Raw genomic sequence first — 20,434 nt, forward strand, 5'->3', positions numbered from 1 at the left:
AACTTTGGATTGAGGTTCGGATTATTTGTCTTTTTCGTTTTACATAAATAAATTATTCCAAATATTATATATAGTAGAAAAAATTACGCTCATATAGGTATATCAACTCAAGCTTACAAGCATAATTTTTACTATAACATAAAGATTTTTTTTTTTTAAATCACCGTGAACCAAGACTCAACATACCATTTTCTTTGCATTTTGTTAAACCATTTAAATAAAATAACATGTAAATTAAAGATAAGAAACAACGACGGAAGAGAGCAGCAGGGAAAAAATTATTAAAATTTTGACAAAGAGAGAGGAGAAGATTTGGGAGAAGAGAAAGAGTTTTTTGGAAGAAGACAACTATTTATTGTCTTGTTGATATTTTATGCTTTAAATAAATAGGAAGAGAAATGGTACGAGTCCAGAGAAGATAAATAAAGACTTGTTAATTTGTTAAGTATATTACCAAATTCCTGTGACAGAAAAAAGGAAGAAAAAGAAAGCAGCAAAAATTAGCCAAAAATAAATGTAGATATAGGTGAGGCGTCCCTGGGGAGGAAAACCAAACGCCTAACCAATGGCACAACGGCATCAATTGTTAATCCGGGTGGCGCGATTGTGATTTGTACTATATCTTACGGATATATACATTCATATACATAGTTTCAATCGAGCCGTGGGGGTGGCGTGGCACTCCCACGCCAAGACATTGATCCGCCCCTGATTATACAGTATATATAAGATTAAAATTGTTTTCTTATGTATATATGGAATATATTGAATTTCCTTAGTTTCTTCCGATATTTACTTTTTATATTTTAAATCCCTTTAATGAAAAACCGACTTTCAGCATAAAATTAGCCAATTCATAATGAATTCTTACAATACATATATTCTTGGCCCTCATGAGATGAAATCGAATTGAGAATATGATTAGTAAGGATTCATATATTTGATTGTGTCTTAGTTCAATCTCGAAGACGAAATAATAGAAGCGTAATCCAAATTTTGACGGAAATTGAATTTGAGTCCTTTTTTAGTCTTCACAACTTCACCTTCAAGTTCTCTAGCCACCTATGTTGCTCGGACTCTTAAAAAATGATGCTTGCACTCGTGTCGGATCCTTAAAAAATGCACTACTTTTGGAGGACCCGACATGCACCCGTGTCCATTTTTGAAGAGTCCGATTAACATAGCTAGCCACACTGGTAAGAAAAATACAGTAGGAACTTACAAAGTTGGACAAAAGTTCACACTGAAATAAGAATTGAATTTGAGACCTCTTGGTATTAGCAACTTCATCTTAACTCGATAATCATGAGTATGTTATTAAAATTAAATTGTTATCCTTCGATTTCTGATATTATCTGTTGTTTCTTGTATTTCGATTAACGTATAATTTGTGGTAGTTAATGCTCTAACCTTTATTGATCGTATTTTACCACGACTTATTTGCTTTTGTTATTTTCTTTTCACATTGTTTTGAATTGCTTGTCCTTCTGTTGAGTGTTTATCGAAAATAACATCTCTACCTCATAAGGAAAGATAAGATCTACATACACTCTATCTTTCCTCCCAGACCACTACTTTGTGGGATTTCACTTGAGTATGTTGTTATTTTATTAAAACTAAATTGTGAAACATTAATTACTTTAATATTTAAGTTTCCAATGACGATTGCCGAACAGTGGCTTGTACGGTATATCACCCGTGAGGCAAATCATGGATTTTACCGTCGGTTTCGTAAACTCCAATGATACAACTCAGTGCTACCTCGAAGCAACCAATGAACAAGCAGTTGTCATGTTTGTATTGATTCATTTCGATCTTTAAATCTTCAACTTAATCACAACACTCTTACGTGCACTCTTAAACACGTGAGAGTCCATATTTTACCTGTAATTTACACTTATATTATTGATTTGTTTTATATTTTCCCTTAGTTTTATCCTTCGATCCACGAAAGATTTGCATTATTTATTTCGTCCTGCTAATACTCTCGCTTTAATGGTTGTTCAGTTTGGCTATGATATTTGTTACGGTGGAGCCACGCGAACAAACATAAGATCTAAACATACCCTTAGATTAAATTGTTAAATTGACTTATATGTTTTGTTTATAATAATTTGAAGCATACCATTAAACCGTTGAAAAGTGTAAAAACCTTCCTGAATAGTTGAAAAAGTTCAAATACAGCCCTAATTGGTTTTCACCATATTAGTCAAATTGTATCAAATTTTTACGATGACAAACTATCAGTGGGAGAAATATGTTTGAGACGAAAGATAATAGCAAATATGAACTAAAAGGTGAAGTAGACAAATGTAAGATATAGCAAACATTATGAGTATATTTGGACCTTTTATCTTTTCATTTCATTGATAGAATAGATGTTCAAGTAAAAATAGAATGACACATAAGCCCGATACATATGTTATACCAAAAGTATACTTAAGATTTAGTTGTCTAGGTTGTAACAGAGGAAACGTAAAATTAAAGAGTTTTGATACATAATAAATTTCAGTTCAACACGGAACAAAAAAAATAGAGTATCGTACAGAATTCAAGAAATAATTGCTGCTTTAGAATAAAACAAGATAGAAAAGAAAGTGTCATATGAAATAGGACAAATAAGGTGTTGTTTCCTTTATCTCCTTTAACTGCAATTTGGCATTTCCAAACAAGTTTACTGATTGAAACTTTTCTGTGTTAGTTATGTTAGTAACTATTATTCATTTCTAATTAAGAATTACTCAGTTGGTTTATTAATTTTCTGCATTTCTAAATAGGGATTGCAATGGGACAGAGCATGACAGGTTTGAGTCTTAACCCGCAAATATTTCAACCAGTTCCGTCTCACCCAACATATAGCATTTTTATGAATTTTCAACTAACCTCCCTCGTCCCGCATGCTCCACCGCCCCGCCCCGCATAAGTGAAAACCCGCTTCATCTTGCACTCGCCTCGTCCTGTTGCCATCTCTACTCTTAGACAACTAAATTATACCGAAAATTTATGCTGTTCGAACTCTTCAAAAATGTTAATGAATGCATGTCGAATTCTCCAAAAATATTAGATTTTTCTTAAGACTCCGTCACGAGTGCTTTATCGAAAGTAAAGAGTCGCCCAACTTAGGCGAAAATAATATACCATGCACGTCGTAGTTAAAAGTAGAAAAATATTTTACAAGCCCTATAATGCCAAAACCTAAGGTGATTACAGTGCACGCGCCATTGTAGTAACGTGTAAAGCTACTTGAAGCCTTTGAACAACTCGACACTAGGCTGATGACGTGGCTTAAAATTAGCCGCACGAACATGTCACAGGTTTATTCGGCAAATTGAACGGCTAGGATTTCTCGTCTTGCCCTAGTCGATTAATTTTTTTTTTTTTTACATAGTTTTAACCTTTTAAGTTCGTGAAGAGTAAATAATTTGGGTCATAATTTAATATTTAACAAATTATGATCATTAATTTAAAGGAACTGCGAAAAATAAAAATTTAATATGAAATCACATTGAGAGTGCAATATATACTTAATAATTTTTGCTAAGGTACATCTTTTTGAAGTATAATCCTACTGCTTTTTACCTGTTTTTAATGTCTGATATAGGTTTGTTGCGGTTCTTAATATTTGACAATACTTTCCTACTTCTTAGAGTTAAATTATTTAGTTGGATTTCTCTCTTAAAAAGTCCCTTATTTTGAATGATCAGGTCTTTTATGGCGCTATACTTCTTTTTTCCTTTATACGTATTGGTGTAAATAAAATAAAGATAGTTGAATATCCGCAAATTGCCAATTCTTTTTTCTTTTAGTTCCTGCAATTAAACACCTCAGACTCTAACATTAATTCATAAGATTCAATGTTTTGGTTAAAATAATATTGTCTAGTATATACTCTATGTGTATTAGCACTACTACAAGAATCTTATGTACCCCAAAAAAAAAAAAACTACAAGAAGCTTGAATTTGTATTTTGATTATAATCGTTTAGTCAACTGAGGGAAATATTACTAATCAATATAAGAGTTCAGTCTTTATTTGAGTCACTTTCATAGTTACAGATTGGCTGCATCTGGATGGTCCCAAGTCCTAATTTCCTAAAAATAAACTATAACTAGAAAATCTCCAAAAGTAAGAAAAAAAATTGAAAATTTTATTATTAAATTGTTTGAAACTATTCATCTTAGAGTTACAATTAAGTAATAGAATTAAGTTCATCGTTATATCCTATATTCCAGTGATGTTGAAAATGATTCATAGAATCCCTTTATTAAAGATATACTTTTGTTATAGTAGGGAAAAATAGCAAAGGACAAATATACTTTTTCGATAAGTATTTAACGGTCAAGAGATCCGAGGCCGATTTCATGTCTTTCTTTTTTGTTTGTCGCTTAGTTTTAGGTATCCGTCTTTGGTCCCGACTAATTCGGAGTACTCATGCCGGAAAGTCCCACTTTGGAGGGTACAATGCTTTCTACTAAAGACGGTTTCATACTCAGAGTTTGAACTCGTGACCTCTTATTAAGAATCGAGAAATGGTAATTACTCGAGCACAACTTTTGGTGGTAAGTAGTCAATGTCCCAATAACAATAATGACATCAAGTAAGAGCTCGTTTGGATTGGCTTATTAAGCTGTTTTCAGTTTTTTTGAGTGTTTGGCTAGCCAGCTTATAAGTCATTTTGTGCTTAAAATAAGCCCAAAAAAATAATTGGGCCCGTTTGGCTTAGCTTATCTAAAGCAGCTTATAAGCTGAAAACAACTTATAAGCTGTTTTTTTTAAGCCCATCCAAACAGGCTGTAAGTCAAAGAAATAAAAAATCAGCAAATACAAACTGTATGTTGCAATATATATGTTTCAGAAACCAGAAAAGTCGCCAAAGACTGAAAAGGGTTAAAGCCAACATGAAAGGTCATGGACTCATGCTAGAAAATGACATTGTATTATATTCATTCTATGACAACTACTAGAGTTGAATTTTTAGCAAAACTAAATCATTACTAGTAATCAGTATTCTCATTATCATTGAAATTATGTGTTAATTAAGAAATCAATCGTTGACAATTAGCAACTACTAATCCTCACATCACTTCCTCCGCATTTTAATTTCATCCAAGTTGGCCAAATGATTCTTCAAATTTAGATGTGATGAACCTTCAAAGAATAGTAAATAAATATGTGGATGATGGTTGTGATGATGAAATTTATTTTCTGTTTGACAAGTTAGATACAGGAAAAATAATTGAAAAAAATAAGAATATCTAGTTTACTCAATCTGAAAAGACTTAAATGAAAGGGACTTTATAGTCAATAAATTCAAGGTCACTCCTCACCATTAAAAGCGATATTCCAAAGAAAAAATCGAAAATTAGTGACAAAATCTAAAAGTATTATGTTTTAAAATAGGTATTAACCTATATACATATATTATTTTATACTATCAGCGTATCTTAATATGTCATAGCAGGCTGCTTGGTTTAATTTTTTATGTTACTGAATCAGAGTTGTTGTAGACAATTACCTATATTGTGTTATTTGTAGCTTTTTAGGAATCTAATGGTATAAAAACTTATACATTGTCAATGCACGAAAGTTAAACTGTTAAAACATCTATACTATTTAAATGACAAGCACAACTATTGTAGAGCACAACTATTGTAGTACCCATTGGTTCGGTGTCATGTGAGTAGTTTTATGACATTATATTATGATGATTCTCTGGTAAATTGCTCGGTTATCTAGACCAAGTATATAATAAAAAATAAGTAAAAAATAAAATACTATAATGCATATATCAAGGTTGGTATTATCAAAAAATACATGCATTTATATGCATAAACACAAAAAGTTCGCGGCTAACCGAAGTGGTAACCAAAGCACAAAAGTTAAAAAATATTCTTAGTACTAAAGACAAGACTAGCTAATTAATTATTAATATATTAAAACTGACAAGAAAGCCAGCATTGGTTTGGTACTTTGGTATATGTAGCAAATCGTTACTTTTAAAATACAACTTCTTGTTAAGTATTATTTAGATGTCGAGTGTCAACTATCTTGCAAAATTTGGCCAGGCAACAGAAAAGCAATATGAACCATATTGTCACATCGCCACATCGCATTGTATTTGTACGTACGTAAATTAAAGAAAGGTTACAATTGGAAGAAAATGCCGTAAGACTCTTTCAATGTAAAGTGTAAAGATTGAGTCATTCGTTCTACGAGTACTGTATAAGTATATCATAAACGATCCAAATAAAGTCTAGCATGATATTGTGGGAGCCAAAAAAAAATGGTGACTGATAACTTATGTCGCTAAACAACAAAAATCTAATGCTTATTTTATTTACCGATGAATTAGCAATGGATTATAAAAAGAATTGTTAACTATATACTATTTATCGTCAGATTAAGGACAAATTACATAGATAATTTTTTTTAATACTGAACCTTGAATTAGATGATTTTCACAAAGTGTATATAGTAAAAGAATGCTTTAGTGAAAAAATAATATTACTATATTCAAGAGAAGTTAATTAAGCGTCCTACATAATATCGCCCCAAAGTCCTAATCAATACACTTTTGACCCTTATATTTTTGTTTAAAAAAAATAATACACCAATAACTATCACGTGAAATTCAAAATTCTGGTGATAAAGCATAGACTATAGATAGAGTATCACTATAGCTATAACTCTAGTAGAAAATAGTAGGTGCATGCAATCACATCCTGTCAAAAAGATAGATTTGCCCTTATATATGGACCAATTTGAATGGTGTAGTTTAACAATATAAATTTTTGTTCTCTTTATATTCACTGGCCTACGGAGGAGGAAGAAGAATGAAGAAGGCATCAGATGCCAACTTTTTACAAGCTTTTGTTGAAGTTATATTTTATCTTGGGAGGATGATGAATTGGTGATGATAATTACAAGAAACAAATTCATTGAATGTCATACTCTGACCAATCACGTTGAGCACATATTCTCTTCTCTTACTTTTTTTTTTTCCTACTCAGCATACAATATCTGTATTGGGGTCCGACTTATCTGAATTCGCGCCTTGTAAACAGTGACGGATCCAGGATTTTCATTCAGGGTGTTCGGAAAAAAGAAGAAGCTAAATATACACTGTAATTTTTTGCTGAGGGTGTTCAAAAGTTAATATATGCACATAAATACAGAAAATTTACCCTATATATACACTGTAATTTTTTGCCGAGGGTGTTCGGGTGAACACCCTCACTTGAATGTGGATCCGCCCCTGCTTGTAAATTTATGAAAGGGATTTTTTTCCCACCTCATAGTTTGGGCTTGAAGTTCTAATTATTAAGAATATAAAAATCATATCCATCCGAACACGAGCGTTGATGGTCCTTCCCTTAGGGGTCGTTTGGTTTGAAGATAAGTTATGTTGGGATTAGTTATGTTGAGATTAATTATACTGGGAATAGTTATGTTGGGATTAGTTATCCTCGTATTATTTCTTATTGATTGATTGGTTTGTTGTATTAAAATTAACATGCATTGCGTAATCTCTAAGAAAAAGTTGTTTGTTTACAAAAATAGCCTCCACCTTATTTAATAGAAAAAGAATTTGAGGGATCTCAGGGCTATTTTATCATTTTCAGTGTTTTATCTTAAGATAATTAATCCTGGAATTGTTATTTCACCCTCTGTCAGAAATAACTTATCTCAATAACTTATCACAGCATTAGTAACCAAACAAAATATAAGGCGATAATAAATTTTATCTCAAAACTATTTTTCCTTATTCATTGTACCAAACTACCTCTTACTCGCTTGGCTAGCTATTTGCTTTAACCTTTAGCTAGTACACAAAAGTCTTAGTCAAATCTTATATATAATCTTACTTTTTTCATTTACTTTTAGGTTACATGTTGAGATAATTTCTTTTCCACCAAAAAGTTATGATCAAGTCATCAGCTGCCAATCAACAATCAAGAGAGAGAAAAAAATAAGGTTGAAATGTGTGCAGAGAAAAAAATTATGTACAAATACTTGAGATTAAGTAGGTTTTTGGGTAAGTAACTAATATTCTTTTAGTTTCGATTTATACAACGGTTTCTACGTGAAATTTAAGAAGACTTTTGACATATAATTAAATTAACAGTCATTATCCGAATTCATTAATCGAATTAACAATCATTACGCAAATTCACCACCAAGAAGCGAACATTTCTCATGTTGTTTCCTCCGGTCCGTTTCTAGGCTGGGTTAGGAAAACATTTGAGCGACTTTCTTCATAGATCCAATCGCACTCACAAGGCGTATAGTACACATAAGACCAATAGGGACCTCATAAGAGATCATTTAATTTGAGTTTCTGGCTTGTGATGAAATGCACAATATCCTTCTATTTTTAATTAGAGGTTTCAAATTCGAGCTTTGAAAATAAAATTTTAAAAAAAAAAAACTTGACAGATAACGTCTTCTTCCTCTAATAAACCTTACGGAATTACTCGCAGTACCAAAACAAATACTGAATGCCGAATGGAAAACTTAAAAATATTATCCAAATTCTATCCCACTTGATTGACAGGTTTATCTAATATTCCTCTTTGAATGAGCTAGCAAATGGGTTTCCAAATCTATGAAACCAGCTTTTGGGTGTATAAAAAATAGAGTGCTAAGAAAAGAAAAAAGCAGCACAACTAGAGAAGCAAAAGTAAATAGCCAGGTAATGGATGTGTTGGGGACCAAATTAATGGATGATAATTAAAGCGAGAATTCTTTGAAGAGCAACCGCATATTTTGTATTCAATTATAGAGAATGGCAAGATCATGGACGATGGAACAAAATAAGTTTCATACCAATGAATGGTTCAAAAAGGTAAAATTGTGACTAGTCATGAATGATTTTTTTTCCCACTCAATGTCCGGTACTCATATTGGAATTCGAATAAATTTAGATTCATGCTAGAAAATTTCATATTGGGAGGTAGAGCGCTTCCTAATAAAGTCGACTCCATATGCAGAGCTCGAATCCGAGACCTCTGACTAACGATATAGGAGTGACAACCTCTTGAATGAAATTTACTCAATCGACCTTAAGGAACAAATAAAATGTCATAATAAATGTCATAATATCTTGTTTTAAACTTACCTAACTTGCGAGAGGTCTTAATCCGGAACAAAATACGAGGTGAGGGCCAGATTTTTGTTTCTATTTTCTCCGTCAAGCACGAAAGTTTAAGGATAACTAGACCATGACATCTCCATCATGATGGAATTGTGCGAGTTCGACTACAATCTTATACAATATAAAAATTAATCATACTATTTAGAATTTGATGACTTGGTATTTTGTCACGTGCAAAATGCGAAGTTCTTCTACTTAGATATTTGAATGATATTTAAATTTCCTGCTTCTGTTTTATAAATTCTTTTGTATTTTCTTTCGGTTTTAATTTTTTCTCTATTTTAAGTTTTATTTTCTTTTCAATACTATTTAAAATAAAATAAAAATGACGGGGCTTATGTATTGTGTCTCTTAGCTAATTCCAATCCTTGACGCAATTATTATGAATGTCCTTTAGAAAATAAATTTACACTGGCGGTGCATAGAAACTGACCTATTTAATTAAAAGTAATAAGTGGACATGTTAGGACTGTATATAATAAGAGGAGAGAAATACTGATACAAAATGTAATTAATTGATGAAATGATTTTTTTTTTAACAGAAAAATATATATAGAGCAAAAACTAAGGGGAAATTGAAGGAAATAGATGGGCTTTATCTAGATAAAAAAATAGGGCGATTGACCTATATGTACATAATAAGAAAAATATTTACAAAATATAACAGAACCTTTTATTTTACAAAACATAACAGAACCTTTCATTTTACAAAACATAACTATATATTTCATACAAAATATATAATTTTCGCTCCTATTTTTTTTTTTTTTTTAATTCCCGCTTATGGCTAAAAAAATCGCTCAATATTTGGTGTATGAAAAATGTATAAAATGTGTATATCTCGCTCCAAGCTTAAAAAGTTTTCTCAAAATTTTGTGTATGAAAATGTATCAAATGTGTATATCTGGTTCAAGGTTTAAAAAATTTGCTCAAAATTGTGTATGAAAATGTATCAAATGTGTATATCTGGTTCAAGGTTTAAAAAATTTGCTCAAAATTGTGTTTGAAAATGGTATGAAATATGTATATTTCGCTCGAGACTTAGAATTTCGCTCACATCTTTCGTGTATAAAGTTCAAGTTATGTTTCCAAAAAATTAATACAACTACAACAACATTATACAATATTTAAGGCTTAAAAAATCGCTCAAAATTTTGTGTATGAAATGTGTATATCTAGCTCAAGTCTTAAAAAGTTCGTTCAAAATTTTGTGTATAAAAATTGTATTAAAATTTTTGCTCACATATACACATTTCGTCCATTTTTCATACACAAAAGGTTGAGTGGATTTTTTAGACCTTGAGAGAAAAAAAGTTATAATAAAAAATAAAAAAGTATGGAAAATGAAAATCCATTATGTTTTGTAAATTTATTATTACTAGTTTCTATAAACGTGCAACTGCACGTTATTCCCCATCTAGCTTAATCTTCGTAAACAAATATTAGGTAATATTATTTATAATTACATACACTTATTTAATAAAGTATAAAAATGTTGCTATTTTATAAAATTATATCCACTGAGTATTCTTTTGAATGATGTTCTTGGTAGGTATATTTTCTTCCTTTTCCCCAATGGAAACCATTTATGATTAAGATAACCAATGTTAAGGATCAAGTGACCATATATTCATTTATTGTCATTTAACAATATAAAAGTGTTGAAAATTGTTACTAAATAAAATTACATCATAAGATATCTTTCAATTTTAAGAATATTTTTGTTATTTATTTAAAACAAATTTAGATTGATCACGAAAGTAAGATATAATATATATTTTTTAAACAAATCAAGCCCTCTCATTGCCGCTATTTTGTCTAACTTCATAATAGTTTCCATGATGAAATGTTTATATGAGGAATCAATTTCAACTAATTTATTTTCTTCAACATAAAATTTTATGTTTATCGACTTGTAAAAGATAGTCAATCAATTTTACAATAGCTATTTCTGTTTTTTCTCATCCTCCTATTAGATTTAAGCATATGATCCACTTTGATTCCCACAATCCTTACCGATGGCCGATATCCAACTTTTTGTTTATCATACAAAAGTCACGTTTCTAATTTTAGTCACAAAAAATCATCTAACTTAAAGTTTATAGCACAAAAAATACTTTTTAATTTCATAAATCTCTCTCCATGTTTCTTTCACTAATCTCCGTTGTGGTTTATGATTTATGATTAATTTTCTTATTTTGATTTTTTTTGTAATAATTTTCATTAATTAGTATTTTGGAGTGATATGTCATACTTTTTCATTAACTTACTGAAATTGAATGACTTTTATGTAACAAAAAATAGAAAAATATTTTTTGTATGATAAATTTTAAGTTAGATGACTTTACGTAAAAAAGAAAAAATAGGAAAGTAACTTTTATGTGATAAAGTCAAAGTTGAATGACTACCGACTGAATTTACTTGTCTATCGTCTACGACTGAATTTATAGTATTGTTGTATTGGTTTTCCAAGAGTCTGTTTGGATTGACTTATTTCAGGTGATTTTAAGTTAAAATAACTTTTAAGCACTTTTATAATATTTGAGTAATATAAAAATTATTTTAAAACATTTACTTTTAAGCTAAAATAACAAAAATTACCCAAAAACCAGCCATAAATTATGGTCCCCATCCAAACGGGCTCTAATTCTTACCATGTTTTTTAATTTAAGTTACTATTAAAATTTAAGAAACAATAAAAATAAAGGACCAGTTGGAGTGAACCCTGGTAACACATAATATTTGCTTTCACTTAGCTTATTGCCTCTTTTTTCTAAGTTTTTAGGGCAAACAAAAGAGGCACCCACAAAAGCATCCTAAATCCACTGGTAATTATCACATTAAACCATACTTTCTTGAGTTTTTATTAATTTTTATACAGTTTAAATCTGATATGAATAGATTTTTGTGTGTGTGTGTGAATGTCCATTTGGATTTATAGATGTGTTATGTTCTTGAATCTTCTGATTTATAATTTGGGATGAATAAAAATTTAAAGTTTATTAGTTTTATGAGTAGTTTTTACATGGTGGAATCTTGAAATAGAGTGTATGCCATTGCTACATGCTGTGATTTGCTTCTTGTATGGAAGAAGATCAAACCGTGCAATTACTTGTATGGAAGACAAACACGATTGGGCCTTCAAATGGGCTGGTCTGCCAGGTCATTTGCTTTTGTGCTGGTCTTTTAATTTTTTTTTCCGGGTAAAAATTAAAGACCACCTCAAATTAGGGGCATTTCTGCCAATCAGCCCATTTGGATGTCAAAACGTGCACCTATCCTAGCACAAGGCCCAAAATCTTTCACAGCCCGCCCCGAATTATTGAGATCAATTGTTCTAACAAACTTGTTTTATTTCTAGCAAACATAGCTGCCGCCGGACTGAATACTCAGGTACTATAGCTATCTTTACTAAATAAAATCAGTTTTTTATATTATGATAGTCGGTCGAAAAAAATTGGTTTGAATTTTCTTATTTATATAGCAAATATTGTAATCTTTTGTTTCTGATAGTTCTGTTAATTATACTTATTTGTTGCTAAGGGTGTTTTATTTTTTATATTGACGGGTTTTAGTTATCTTTGCTTATACATATAGAAATATTTGCAATGTTTTGTTTCAATTGTATTGATGTTCTTATTTATAGTTTTGGTTTTCCTGAACATAGCTGCTAGGGTTCAAATTTGGTAGTTTTTTGGTTATTTTCATATTTTTTAGGGCTCATTGTCGCCTTTTATATGCTTCTCGCTTTCGGTTGAATGTATTATTTCTAGGAAGATTTTCTTTTGTACGGTAAATATCTGCTGATTTCCTGTTATTAGGATATGGAAGCTAAGTTATAGAACATGATCGTATCAATTTCCTGTGTTTTGATGGGTTTTTTTCCAACATTTTGTCTCTACCTTTTTGACTAAATTGTTATCGATTTTTTTGTGGTCATGCTTTAGCTAGCTGAACAGGTTTCTTGTGAAAAGTTTGGTTTTTTTTGGTAATTCCTTCCTTTGATTATTCTAATATTGGTTGTTGATCTCTTCTCATAATGGGTTCTTTACTTGTGGATGTAGATAAACCAGTATAAAAATGATAGCAGCTATTTCGTGGATTCCCAAAGGGGTTGCAAAGTCGGTACCAGCTGAGGCTGAGCCCCCTTCAAAAGAGGAAATTGAGGAGATTCTGAAGAGTGGTCTTCTTGATAAACGGTATTATTATTTTGATTTTTTCCCAACGGTGGTGCTTTAATTTTAACCATTTTGCCAGCCCTAGCTGTGTAATCTTTGCTTTGCCTTACTCTTGAAAGTCTGTTTCTTCATTTCCCTTCCAGTGAAAATAGTGACGATGAGGAAGCTGAAGAAGAAATGAATGTTGATGAATCCAAGGAAAATGAGGATGATGAAATTGCTGTTGCGTTAGCTGCTGCTGATGCACTTGGAAAGGCAACAAAAGTTGGTTCTGTAGGAACTGATGACATAACAGATGGTTTAAAGGAATTGGACATGGACAACTATGATGACGAGGAGGACGGTAACTTAATATGTTGATTTGTGTTGAACACAGTTTTTGTTTCTTTGTTATTTATATCTCTGATGAACTGGCAGTATTTTTCATAATCAACTCTTTTCGATAAGATAAAAAATTTTCATACTCGTTTTCCCCATGCCTGGCTTATATGCCAAGCTTCTAAAATCAACTTATTTTGAGAAGTTCTTTTTTCAAAAGTGCTTTTCAAGAAAGTACTTTTGGTGAGAAGCAGTTTGTGTTTGGCTAATCAATTTGAAAAACATTTTTGAGCAGCAATTAGTGTTTGGCCAAGCTTTTTAAAAAGTTCTTCCATGTGTATTTTCTCAAAAGTGCTTTCAAAAGAAGCACTTTTGGGGAGAAGCTACTTTTTTTAGCTTCTCAAAAACAGCTTTTGTTTATACTCAAAAACATTTTTTCTTCTCCTAAAAGTTTGGCCAAACACCTCAAGCTTTGAATAAAACTATGGTCTGCACTGTGATTTATCTGTTTTTATTTTGAAAATTGTTCCTAAAGTTAATTCTAAAATGTTATATTTGAATGGATTTTAATTTAGTTTGCATTTCTCTCTTTGCATGTGTTTGGCATGGTCAGGCATTGAGCTTTTCGGTTCAGGACTTAAAGACTTGTACTACCCAAGTAATGACATGGACCCATATCTCAAGGATAAGGTTTGCAGTATGATCAGGTTGTTGTTCCATCATGTTGTGACCGTTCAATTATTGCTGACTGAGAAGAATTCTCCTTTCAGGACAATGACTCTGAAGATGATGACGACATGATAATAAGACCTGATGATTCTGTTATAGTTTGTGCAAGCAATGAGGATGATGTCAGTCAGCTTGAGGCAAGTAAAAAACTTACTTCACGACTTAATAATACTTCCATCTGTATTGCCCTTTTAATTTTCTTTAAGCCACCCTTTAATTTGTGACTCTGATCCGTGCCAACAGATATGGATTTTGGAAGTTTCATCAGATGGTGAAACAAACATGTATGTTCACCATTGTAATATTATACCTGCCTTTCCTCTCTGCACAGCATGGCTCGATTGCCCTGTTAAAGGCGGTGAGAAAGGTATGGTTGAGCTTTATGCTGCTGAAGTATTTTCTCTTACTTTAAAAGTAATTTCTTATTTGCTCATGTCAATAAACGAATTAACTTGTTGATAGGTAACTTCATAGCTGTGGGCTCAATGGAACCAGCAATAGAAATTTGGGATATGGACATCGTAAGTGACTCCACACTGATCTTTATGAACTAGCTCGTGAGTCACTACTGATTGTATCTCCCTATCTTCTTTCTCTGTAGATGGATGAGGTGCAACCATCTGTTATTTTAGGTGGCATTGCTGATATAAAGAAAAAGGGTAAAAAGGTAAATTAAGCAATTTGACCTTTCTACTGTCTTTGATCCAATTTTTATTTGGAATGCTCTTGTATGCAAGGTCAGCTTGTCCAGCTGAAATTTTCCCTAGATGTTAAAGGTAGAAAATCAGTCAATGATTTTCATTAGTTATGCAAAGATTAGTAATGCGAGGATGATAATGGTGGAATTACAATGTTGTGATTATTTGTTGTGTATTTAGGAACAAGAAAGGTTTTAAGTCTAAAGTGACGAGGATAATTTTGTTATTTTAATTCAGGTTTAGCTAATATTCATATTCTTATTCCACATTCTACCCCGTAGAAATACCAATGCTGAAAATCCCTTCCCCACCTCCAACAAGTTTTAGGACCTTACTCTTTAAGAATTGAAGAAGGGAAACAATCAGTTTGCCAATTATTATCATTTGCATGGTGGATGGTCTTTACTGAGTATTTGATAATTGTCTGAGAAAACTTACTTTTATGCTCCATTTACTTAGTTTGCAATTTTTCCTCTTGCAGAAATCTATCAAATACAAAAAGGATAGCCATTCAGATTCAGTACTTGGTCTTTCTTGGAACCAGGAATATAGGTATAGACTTTTGATTGACTGAGCGTTTGATGTTTGCTAGTGTTTGTCAAACTTCAGAGTTTGTCTTATTCAACAATCAGTGCAGGAATATACTTGCCAGTGCTAGTGCTGATCATACAGTCAAGGTTTGGGACGTGACTACCGAAGCTTGTAATCTCACTTTGAAGGACCATACTGACAAGGTAGAATTCAAAAAAATTAGCATTTCTTTAAACATTTTGGTTAATATTACCTGACTTAAGCACATTAAACCTTCAATTAATTGAAGTTTTGATCCATTTGTTTGTGAATATTCAAAAATTTAACATAATTATTAACTGTTTCAACACTCAATTACTCATGTGATATGTTATATTTGTATTGTTACTTTATATATGACGGCAATATAATTATGTAATGTAAATAATATGCTAGAGTTTGCAACACTTGTAAGCATATGTAAGTGGATTGTGCAGTTGCATAGAAAAACTTTAGTGGTTCTTAGCCAGTGATTAAAGAGGAAAGGCAAAGGATTGAGAAGTAAATGGAGAGGTATACTTGGATGAAAATTAAGAGCTTTTGGAGAGAAAAATAGGCTTTAATTTTATTGAAAATGAGTGAAACAAGGATGAGAGGGATTAAAATGAATGCAAATGAGATTATAGAGGCTATTGTTGGTGCATATTTGTTACCTACATAAGGTTTGAAGAAACCTTGTGATTTCTTTGTTTGCTTTGTTGAGGTAAACCTTTGAGGTTATAGAATTTTTTTCCAAATCTGGTAAAAGTGTAAATCTGTAAATCCAGAAATAAAGTCATATTCGTCATCTTCAAGCCAGCTGTTTGTGATTTTTTTGTTGTTGTTTGTTGTGTCTTTGCTTTCTTCTCTATGGGCTGGTTTTTACTAGTTGGTGTTTTGGATTTGGACTCATTGGTGTCTTTTTTTTCCAGTTGGGGTTTAGTGGATTTGGCTGTTTTTTTAGTGGGCTGGTTTTTATTTGGGGTTTTGGATTTGGACTCACTACTGAGGCCTTTTTCTACTTGGGGTTTAGTGGCTTTGGTTATTTTGTTCTTGGGAGAAGCGGTTGAGATATGTTTGGTTAGATCTGAGGATTTCTTGGTGGTGGAAGAAGTGATTTGGTTGAATTTGAGGACTTGGAGGGAGTGGGATTGAGCTTCTTTTGGAGCTGGGGTTTGAAGGTAAGTTTATCTGATTTGGTAATGTTAGTACTAGGATTGGAACTAGGCTTGACAAGCTTTGTTTTATTCTTGGTTTGCGAATCAGAAAAGGGAAGTTTTGATTTTGAAAGCTTTGTTTGGTTCTTGGTAGAACCAAAGCTAGAAGAAGAAGAAGAAGAAGTCTTGATATGCTTGGTTTGATTCTTGGAAGAGGTAGTGGTTGATTTGATGAGTTTGGTTTGGTTCTTGGAAGGAATGAATGAAAGAGTGAATGATACAAAAACAAGACAGAGTACTAAAAGTACTGTAGTAAAGCTGCAAGAGTGTGTAAGTGGAGCCATATGTACTGAAATCTATGACTCTCTTTTGATCTGAAGATCTAATGAGGCTTCTCTCCAAGATTTAAAGCCTCAATTGGATCTGAATTTTAGACAAGATGATAAAAAGTTGTGTGGGCATTGGGGGAGGGGAGAATGGTATAGAAATATGTAGGACTTTTTAGTGTGTGTGAAAAGAGGAAAGGAAGCAAAGTAGGAGACTTTAATGCCAAAGTGGAGGCAATGAAATATGTCACATGGAGCAACCAGACAAGCACAGTATTCCTTATACTACGCGCTTTGCTTCGGTAATACTAGTAACTAGTGTATTGTTTTGTTTTTCTTTTGTCACTCTAAAATACTGGTTCCCAGATATAGGCAGCAAGTGCAATGAAACTGTTCTCATTATTAAAAAAAAGAAAAAATGTAATGTAAATAGTCAAATATAACATATTTTCTAAATGAAGGGACCAAAGACACATTTTTATTAATTGAAGGATGAATATGCTTAGTCATGTAACGCAAGGACCGAAAGCTGAATCTATCAATAATTTAGGGATCAAAAGTGCTAATATCCCTAGACATTTCATCTTTTGTATCGGAAGCCCCAATAACCTTACTTTTACCTTGTCAAAAAAAAAAAAAAAAAGAAGAAAAAACCCAATAATAACCTAGGTAAAGTTGATATATCTAGTCTTTGCTAGAGTTTTGAAATCTAACTGATGAAAATTGAATTACTTATAGACCATTAGTGTCCAGCTTGCTAAATTATGAAAGAAGCAGATTCATCATCTTGCTATGTTTGGCAGGTTCAAGCAGTTGCATGGAATCCATTTGCACCACAGATTCTTCTGAGCGGGTCATTCGATCATACAGTTTGCTTGGTGATAAAACAATTCCCCTTTTTCCTTTTTACTTTTTGTTTTGGAAAGCTAGGACTGTAGATTAGTTTCTTACTTTAAGATGCTAATTCAACTTTCAAATATCTTGCAGAAGGACGGTAGGAAACCTTCTCACAGTGGATTTAAGTTTCCAGTTGCCGCTGATGTTGAAAGCTTGGCTTGGGATCCACATTCTGAGCATTCGTTTGTGGTCAGTTCTTTGTTTGCTATGTTAAGGCTTTGTTTGTTTGGTACGTTTGATTCTGATATGGGAATCGGTAGTTGGGAGACAGTTAATGATTTTCTTAACATGGGGACCATTAGTATGGGAACTGAGGATGGATGGGATTGTGTTGGATGGTTCGGTAAATATACTATGGTTGGGGTTTGAATGATTTTGAAATTAAGTTTGGCAATTAGTTTACTTTTCCCATGTGCATATTAGTTTTGTTTTTTGCTTGTTGAAAATCGACACGTATTATTTAATGCAGAAAATTAGGAAGTATTTATCTGCCTCCAGGTCTATGGGGACTAAAATGAAGAATAAACACTGCATAAATTCAAACCGCCATATAATCCTGTTTACCCTTGGCCCAATCACTAATTATGTACCCTATAACTGTATGACACCTAAATGGTTTCTTTGAAGGATGAGTAAATCCATTTTAAAGTCAGGTCAGGAATCTTAATCTTGATGTGTATTGGATATTAGGAAATGACTGATCAACAGTTTCCTAAAACTTTCAGGTCAGCTTGGAGAATGGTACAGTTACTAGTTTTGACATCCGCGCTGCTAGTTCTGGTACAACTTCGGAGACAAAGCCAAGTTTCACCATCCATGCTCATGATAAAGCAGCGTCCTCGTTGTCCTTTAATCCTCTAGTTCCAAATGTAAGCGGAATCTTTTTCTTTTTTTCACTTTATCCTTATTAACATTTACCTTTCCTCACTTTCCCTTGTATTTTGGGCAGCTTCTTGCAACTGGTTCCACAGACAAGATGGTACTTTCTTCTTGTCTCTGTTTGCTGCTTATTACCTTGTTTTGATTCATTCCACTGGTTATTAATTTAATTATTGTGCTGCAGGTTAAATTATGGGATTTGACCAACAATCAACCTTCTTGCATTGCATCTAGGAATCCGAAAGCTGTATGTGATTTGCAAATGTTTTTGTGGTTCTTGAATATTCAAGTTTGATGCATCATATATGTCCTTAAACATGTTAGGAAAACAAGGTTTTAGATGTTTGTTTATACGTTTTGATTAGTGGAATACTATCATGACGACCCTTTTATTTTATTTTTGTTATCAGGGAGCTGTCTTCTCTGTATCCTTCTCAGATGATTGCCCCTTTTTGCTTGCTGTTGGTGGCTCTAAAGGGAAGTTGCAGGTGAGTTGTGTTCCTTTTTTGAATTTTTTGATTTGTTGCTGCTCTAGTCACTAATTAAAAAAAAAAAAAAAACAGGAATTAGCGACATACAAATTCTGTAGCTAAACAGAAAAATCCGTCGCTAATCCTATTTACTAACAGATTATTAGCTACGAAGTTCGTAGCTAATCCAGTTATTTTTTTGTATTTGTGTTTTTGGGCTGAGAAATTGTCTTTGCTTCTCATTTGCAGCTATGGGATATTGCGTCAGAAGATGCCGTGTTGAAGAAATATGGGAAATACGTTGCTCAAAAAAGGCCGTCGCCACCCAAATCATAATGTAAATGTAGTTTTCAAGGTATTTGTTGAATTCTATAGTGAAAGTGTTAGCTAGTCTGTCAATTTTGATCTGCGGTTTAGTAGGGTGGTTTTTGGCTCCCCATAATATATCATATGAGCATGGTACTGTTGCTGCACATTGCCTGGACCAATTGAAAGAGGAAGTGAAGAGTTTGGTGGAATCAAGATAGGTGTGTGTTTTTTGGGACATAACCTACACAATTTCATTGAACATGTATCAGAGACCAGGGTCTAAATTTTACCAGAGATTACAAAAAACGTAAGGCGATCTCTTTTTATGTGCTTCAACATTGTTAGGCTGAGTTATCTTGTACTTGTGTTGGTGGGAGGTAACAGATTCCCGATGATGTAATAGTTGAGGTGCGGCTGTTCGGACACTACCATTATCAGGAAAAAGAAAGTTTGTTGAACATGTTGGTTGATTTTTTTATTTGACGAAAGTCCATCAGGTGAAATATGCAAGTATGACAATCTTGATCTATTTTGGTTCCCTTTTTCAGCAAGACTTCCATAGCATAGTTTGAGAGCCAGAAAGACTCAAGTTATCACACAAGTGGACTGATAATATATTATGCAGTTCTGGGAAATTATCTGTTTGTGAAAAACAGAATGTTTCCTTTTAGTCCTGTTTCTTCAATGTATTTTATCTTTGTATTGTTTTGGACTGCTTCCCAATAAAAAATGAAATGTGAAGCTGGAACAGAGTCATTTTCCCCCCCTCA

General features: G+C 32.5%; 1 protein-coding gene across 4 annotated transcripts; it reads left to right on the plus strand.

The window, feature by feature from the left end:
- Positions 1-11,844: 11,844 nt before the first annotated feature.
- On the plus strand, positions 11,845-20,434 carry LOC132612624 (uncharacterized). 4 transcript variants are annotated; one of them, XM_060326727.1, is made up of 17 exons: positions 11,845-11,982; positions 13,219-13,353; positions 13,476-13,675; positions 14,264-14,340; positions 14,421-14,516; positions 14,623-14,746; positions 14,842-14,900; positions 14,981-15,046; positions 15,559-15,629; positions 15,715-15,811; positions 17,913-17,987; positions 18,097-18,195; positions 18,732-18,875; positions 18,956-18,985; positions 19,070-19,132; positions 19,296-19,373; positions 19,605-20,434. In XM_060326727.1, the coding sequence occupies exons 2-17, from the start codon at positions 13,235-13,237 to the stop codon at positions 19,689-19,691; spliced, it is 1,485 nt and encodes a 494-aa protein (XP_060182710.1). In that variant the 5' UTR covers positions 11,845-11,982; positions 13,219-13,234; the 3' UTR covers positions 19,692-20,434. The 4 variants fall into 4 exon arrangements, 3 of the variants coding, with proteins under 3 accessions (XP_060182710.1, XP_060182709.1, XP_060182711.1); XM_060326726.1 differs by lacking the exon at positions 11,845-11,982 and adding an exon at positions 12,432-12,547; XM_060326728.1 differs by lacking the exon at positions 11,845-11,982 and adding an exon at positions 12,591-12,614.

This window comes from Lycium barbarum, chromosome 10, assembly GCF_019175385.1.
Source record: "Lycium barbarum isolate Lr01 chromosome 10, ASM1917538v2, whole genome shotgun sequence".
Taxonomy (NCBI): Eukaryota; Viridiplantae; Streptophyta; class Magnoliopsida; order Solanales; family Solanaceae; genus Lycium; species Lycium barbarum.

Bases quoted from the DNA above. Each gene is read 5' to 3' on its own strand.
- LOC132612624 (XM_060326727.1), top strand. From the start codon at position 13,235: ATGATAGCAGCTATTTCGTGGATTCCCAAAGGGGTTGCAAAGTCGGTA. The intron at 14,517-14,622 runs GCAAGTAAAAAA...CCGTGCCAACAG, and splicing joins ATGATGTCAGTCAGCTTGAG to ATATGGATTTTGGAAGTTTC. The intron at 19,374-19,604 runs GTGAGTTGTGTT...TCTCATTTGCAG, and splicing joins GCTCTAAAGGGAAGTTGCAG to CTATGGGATATTGCGTCAGA.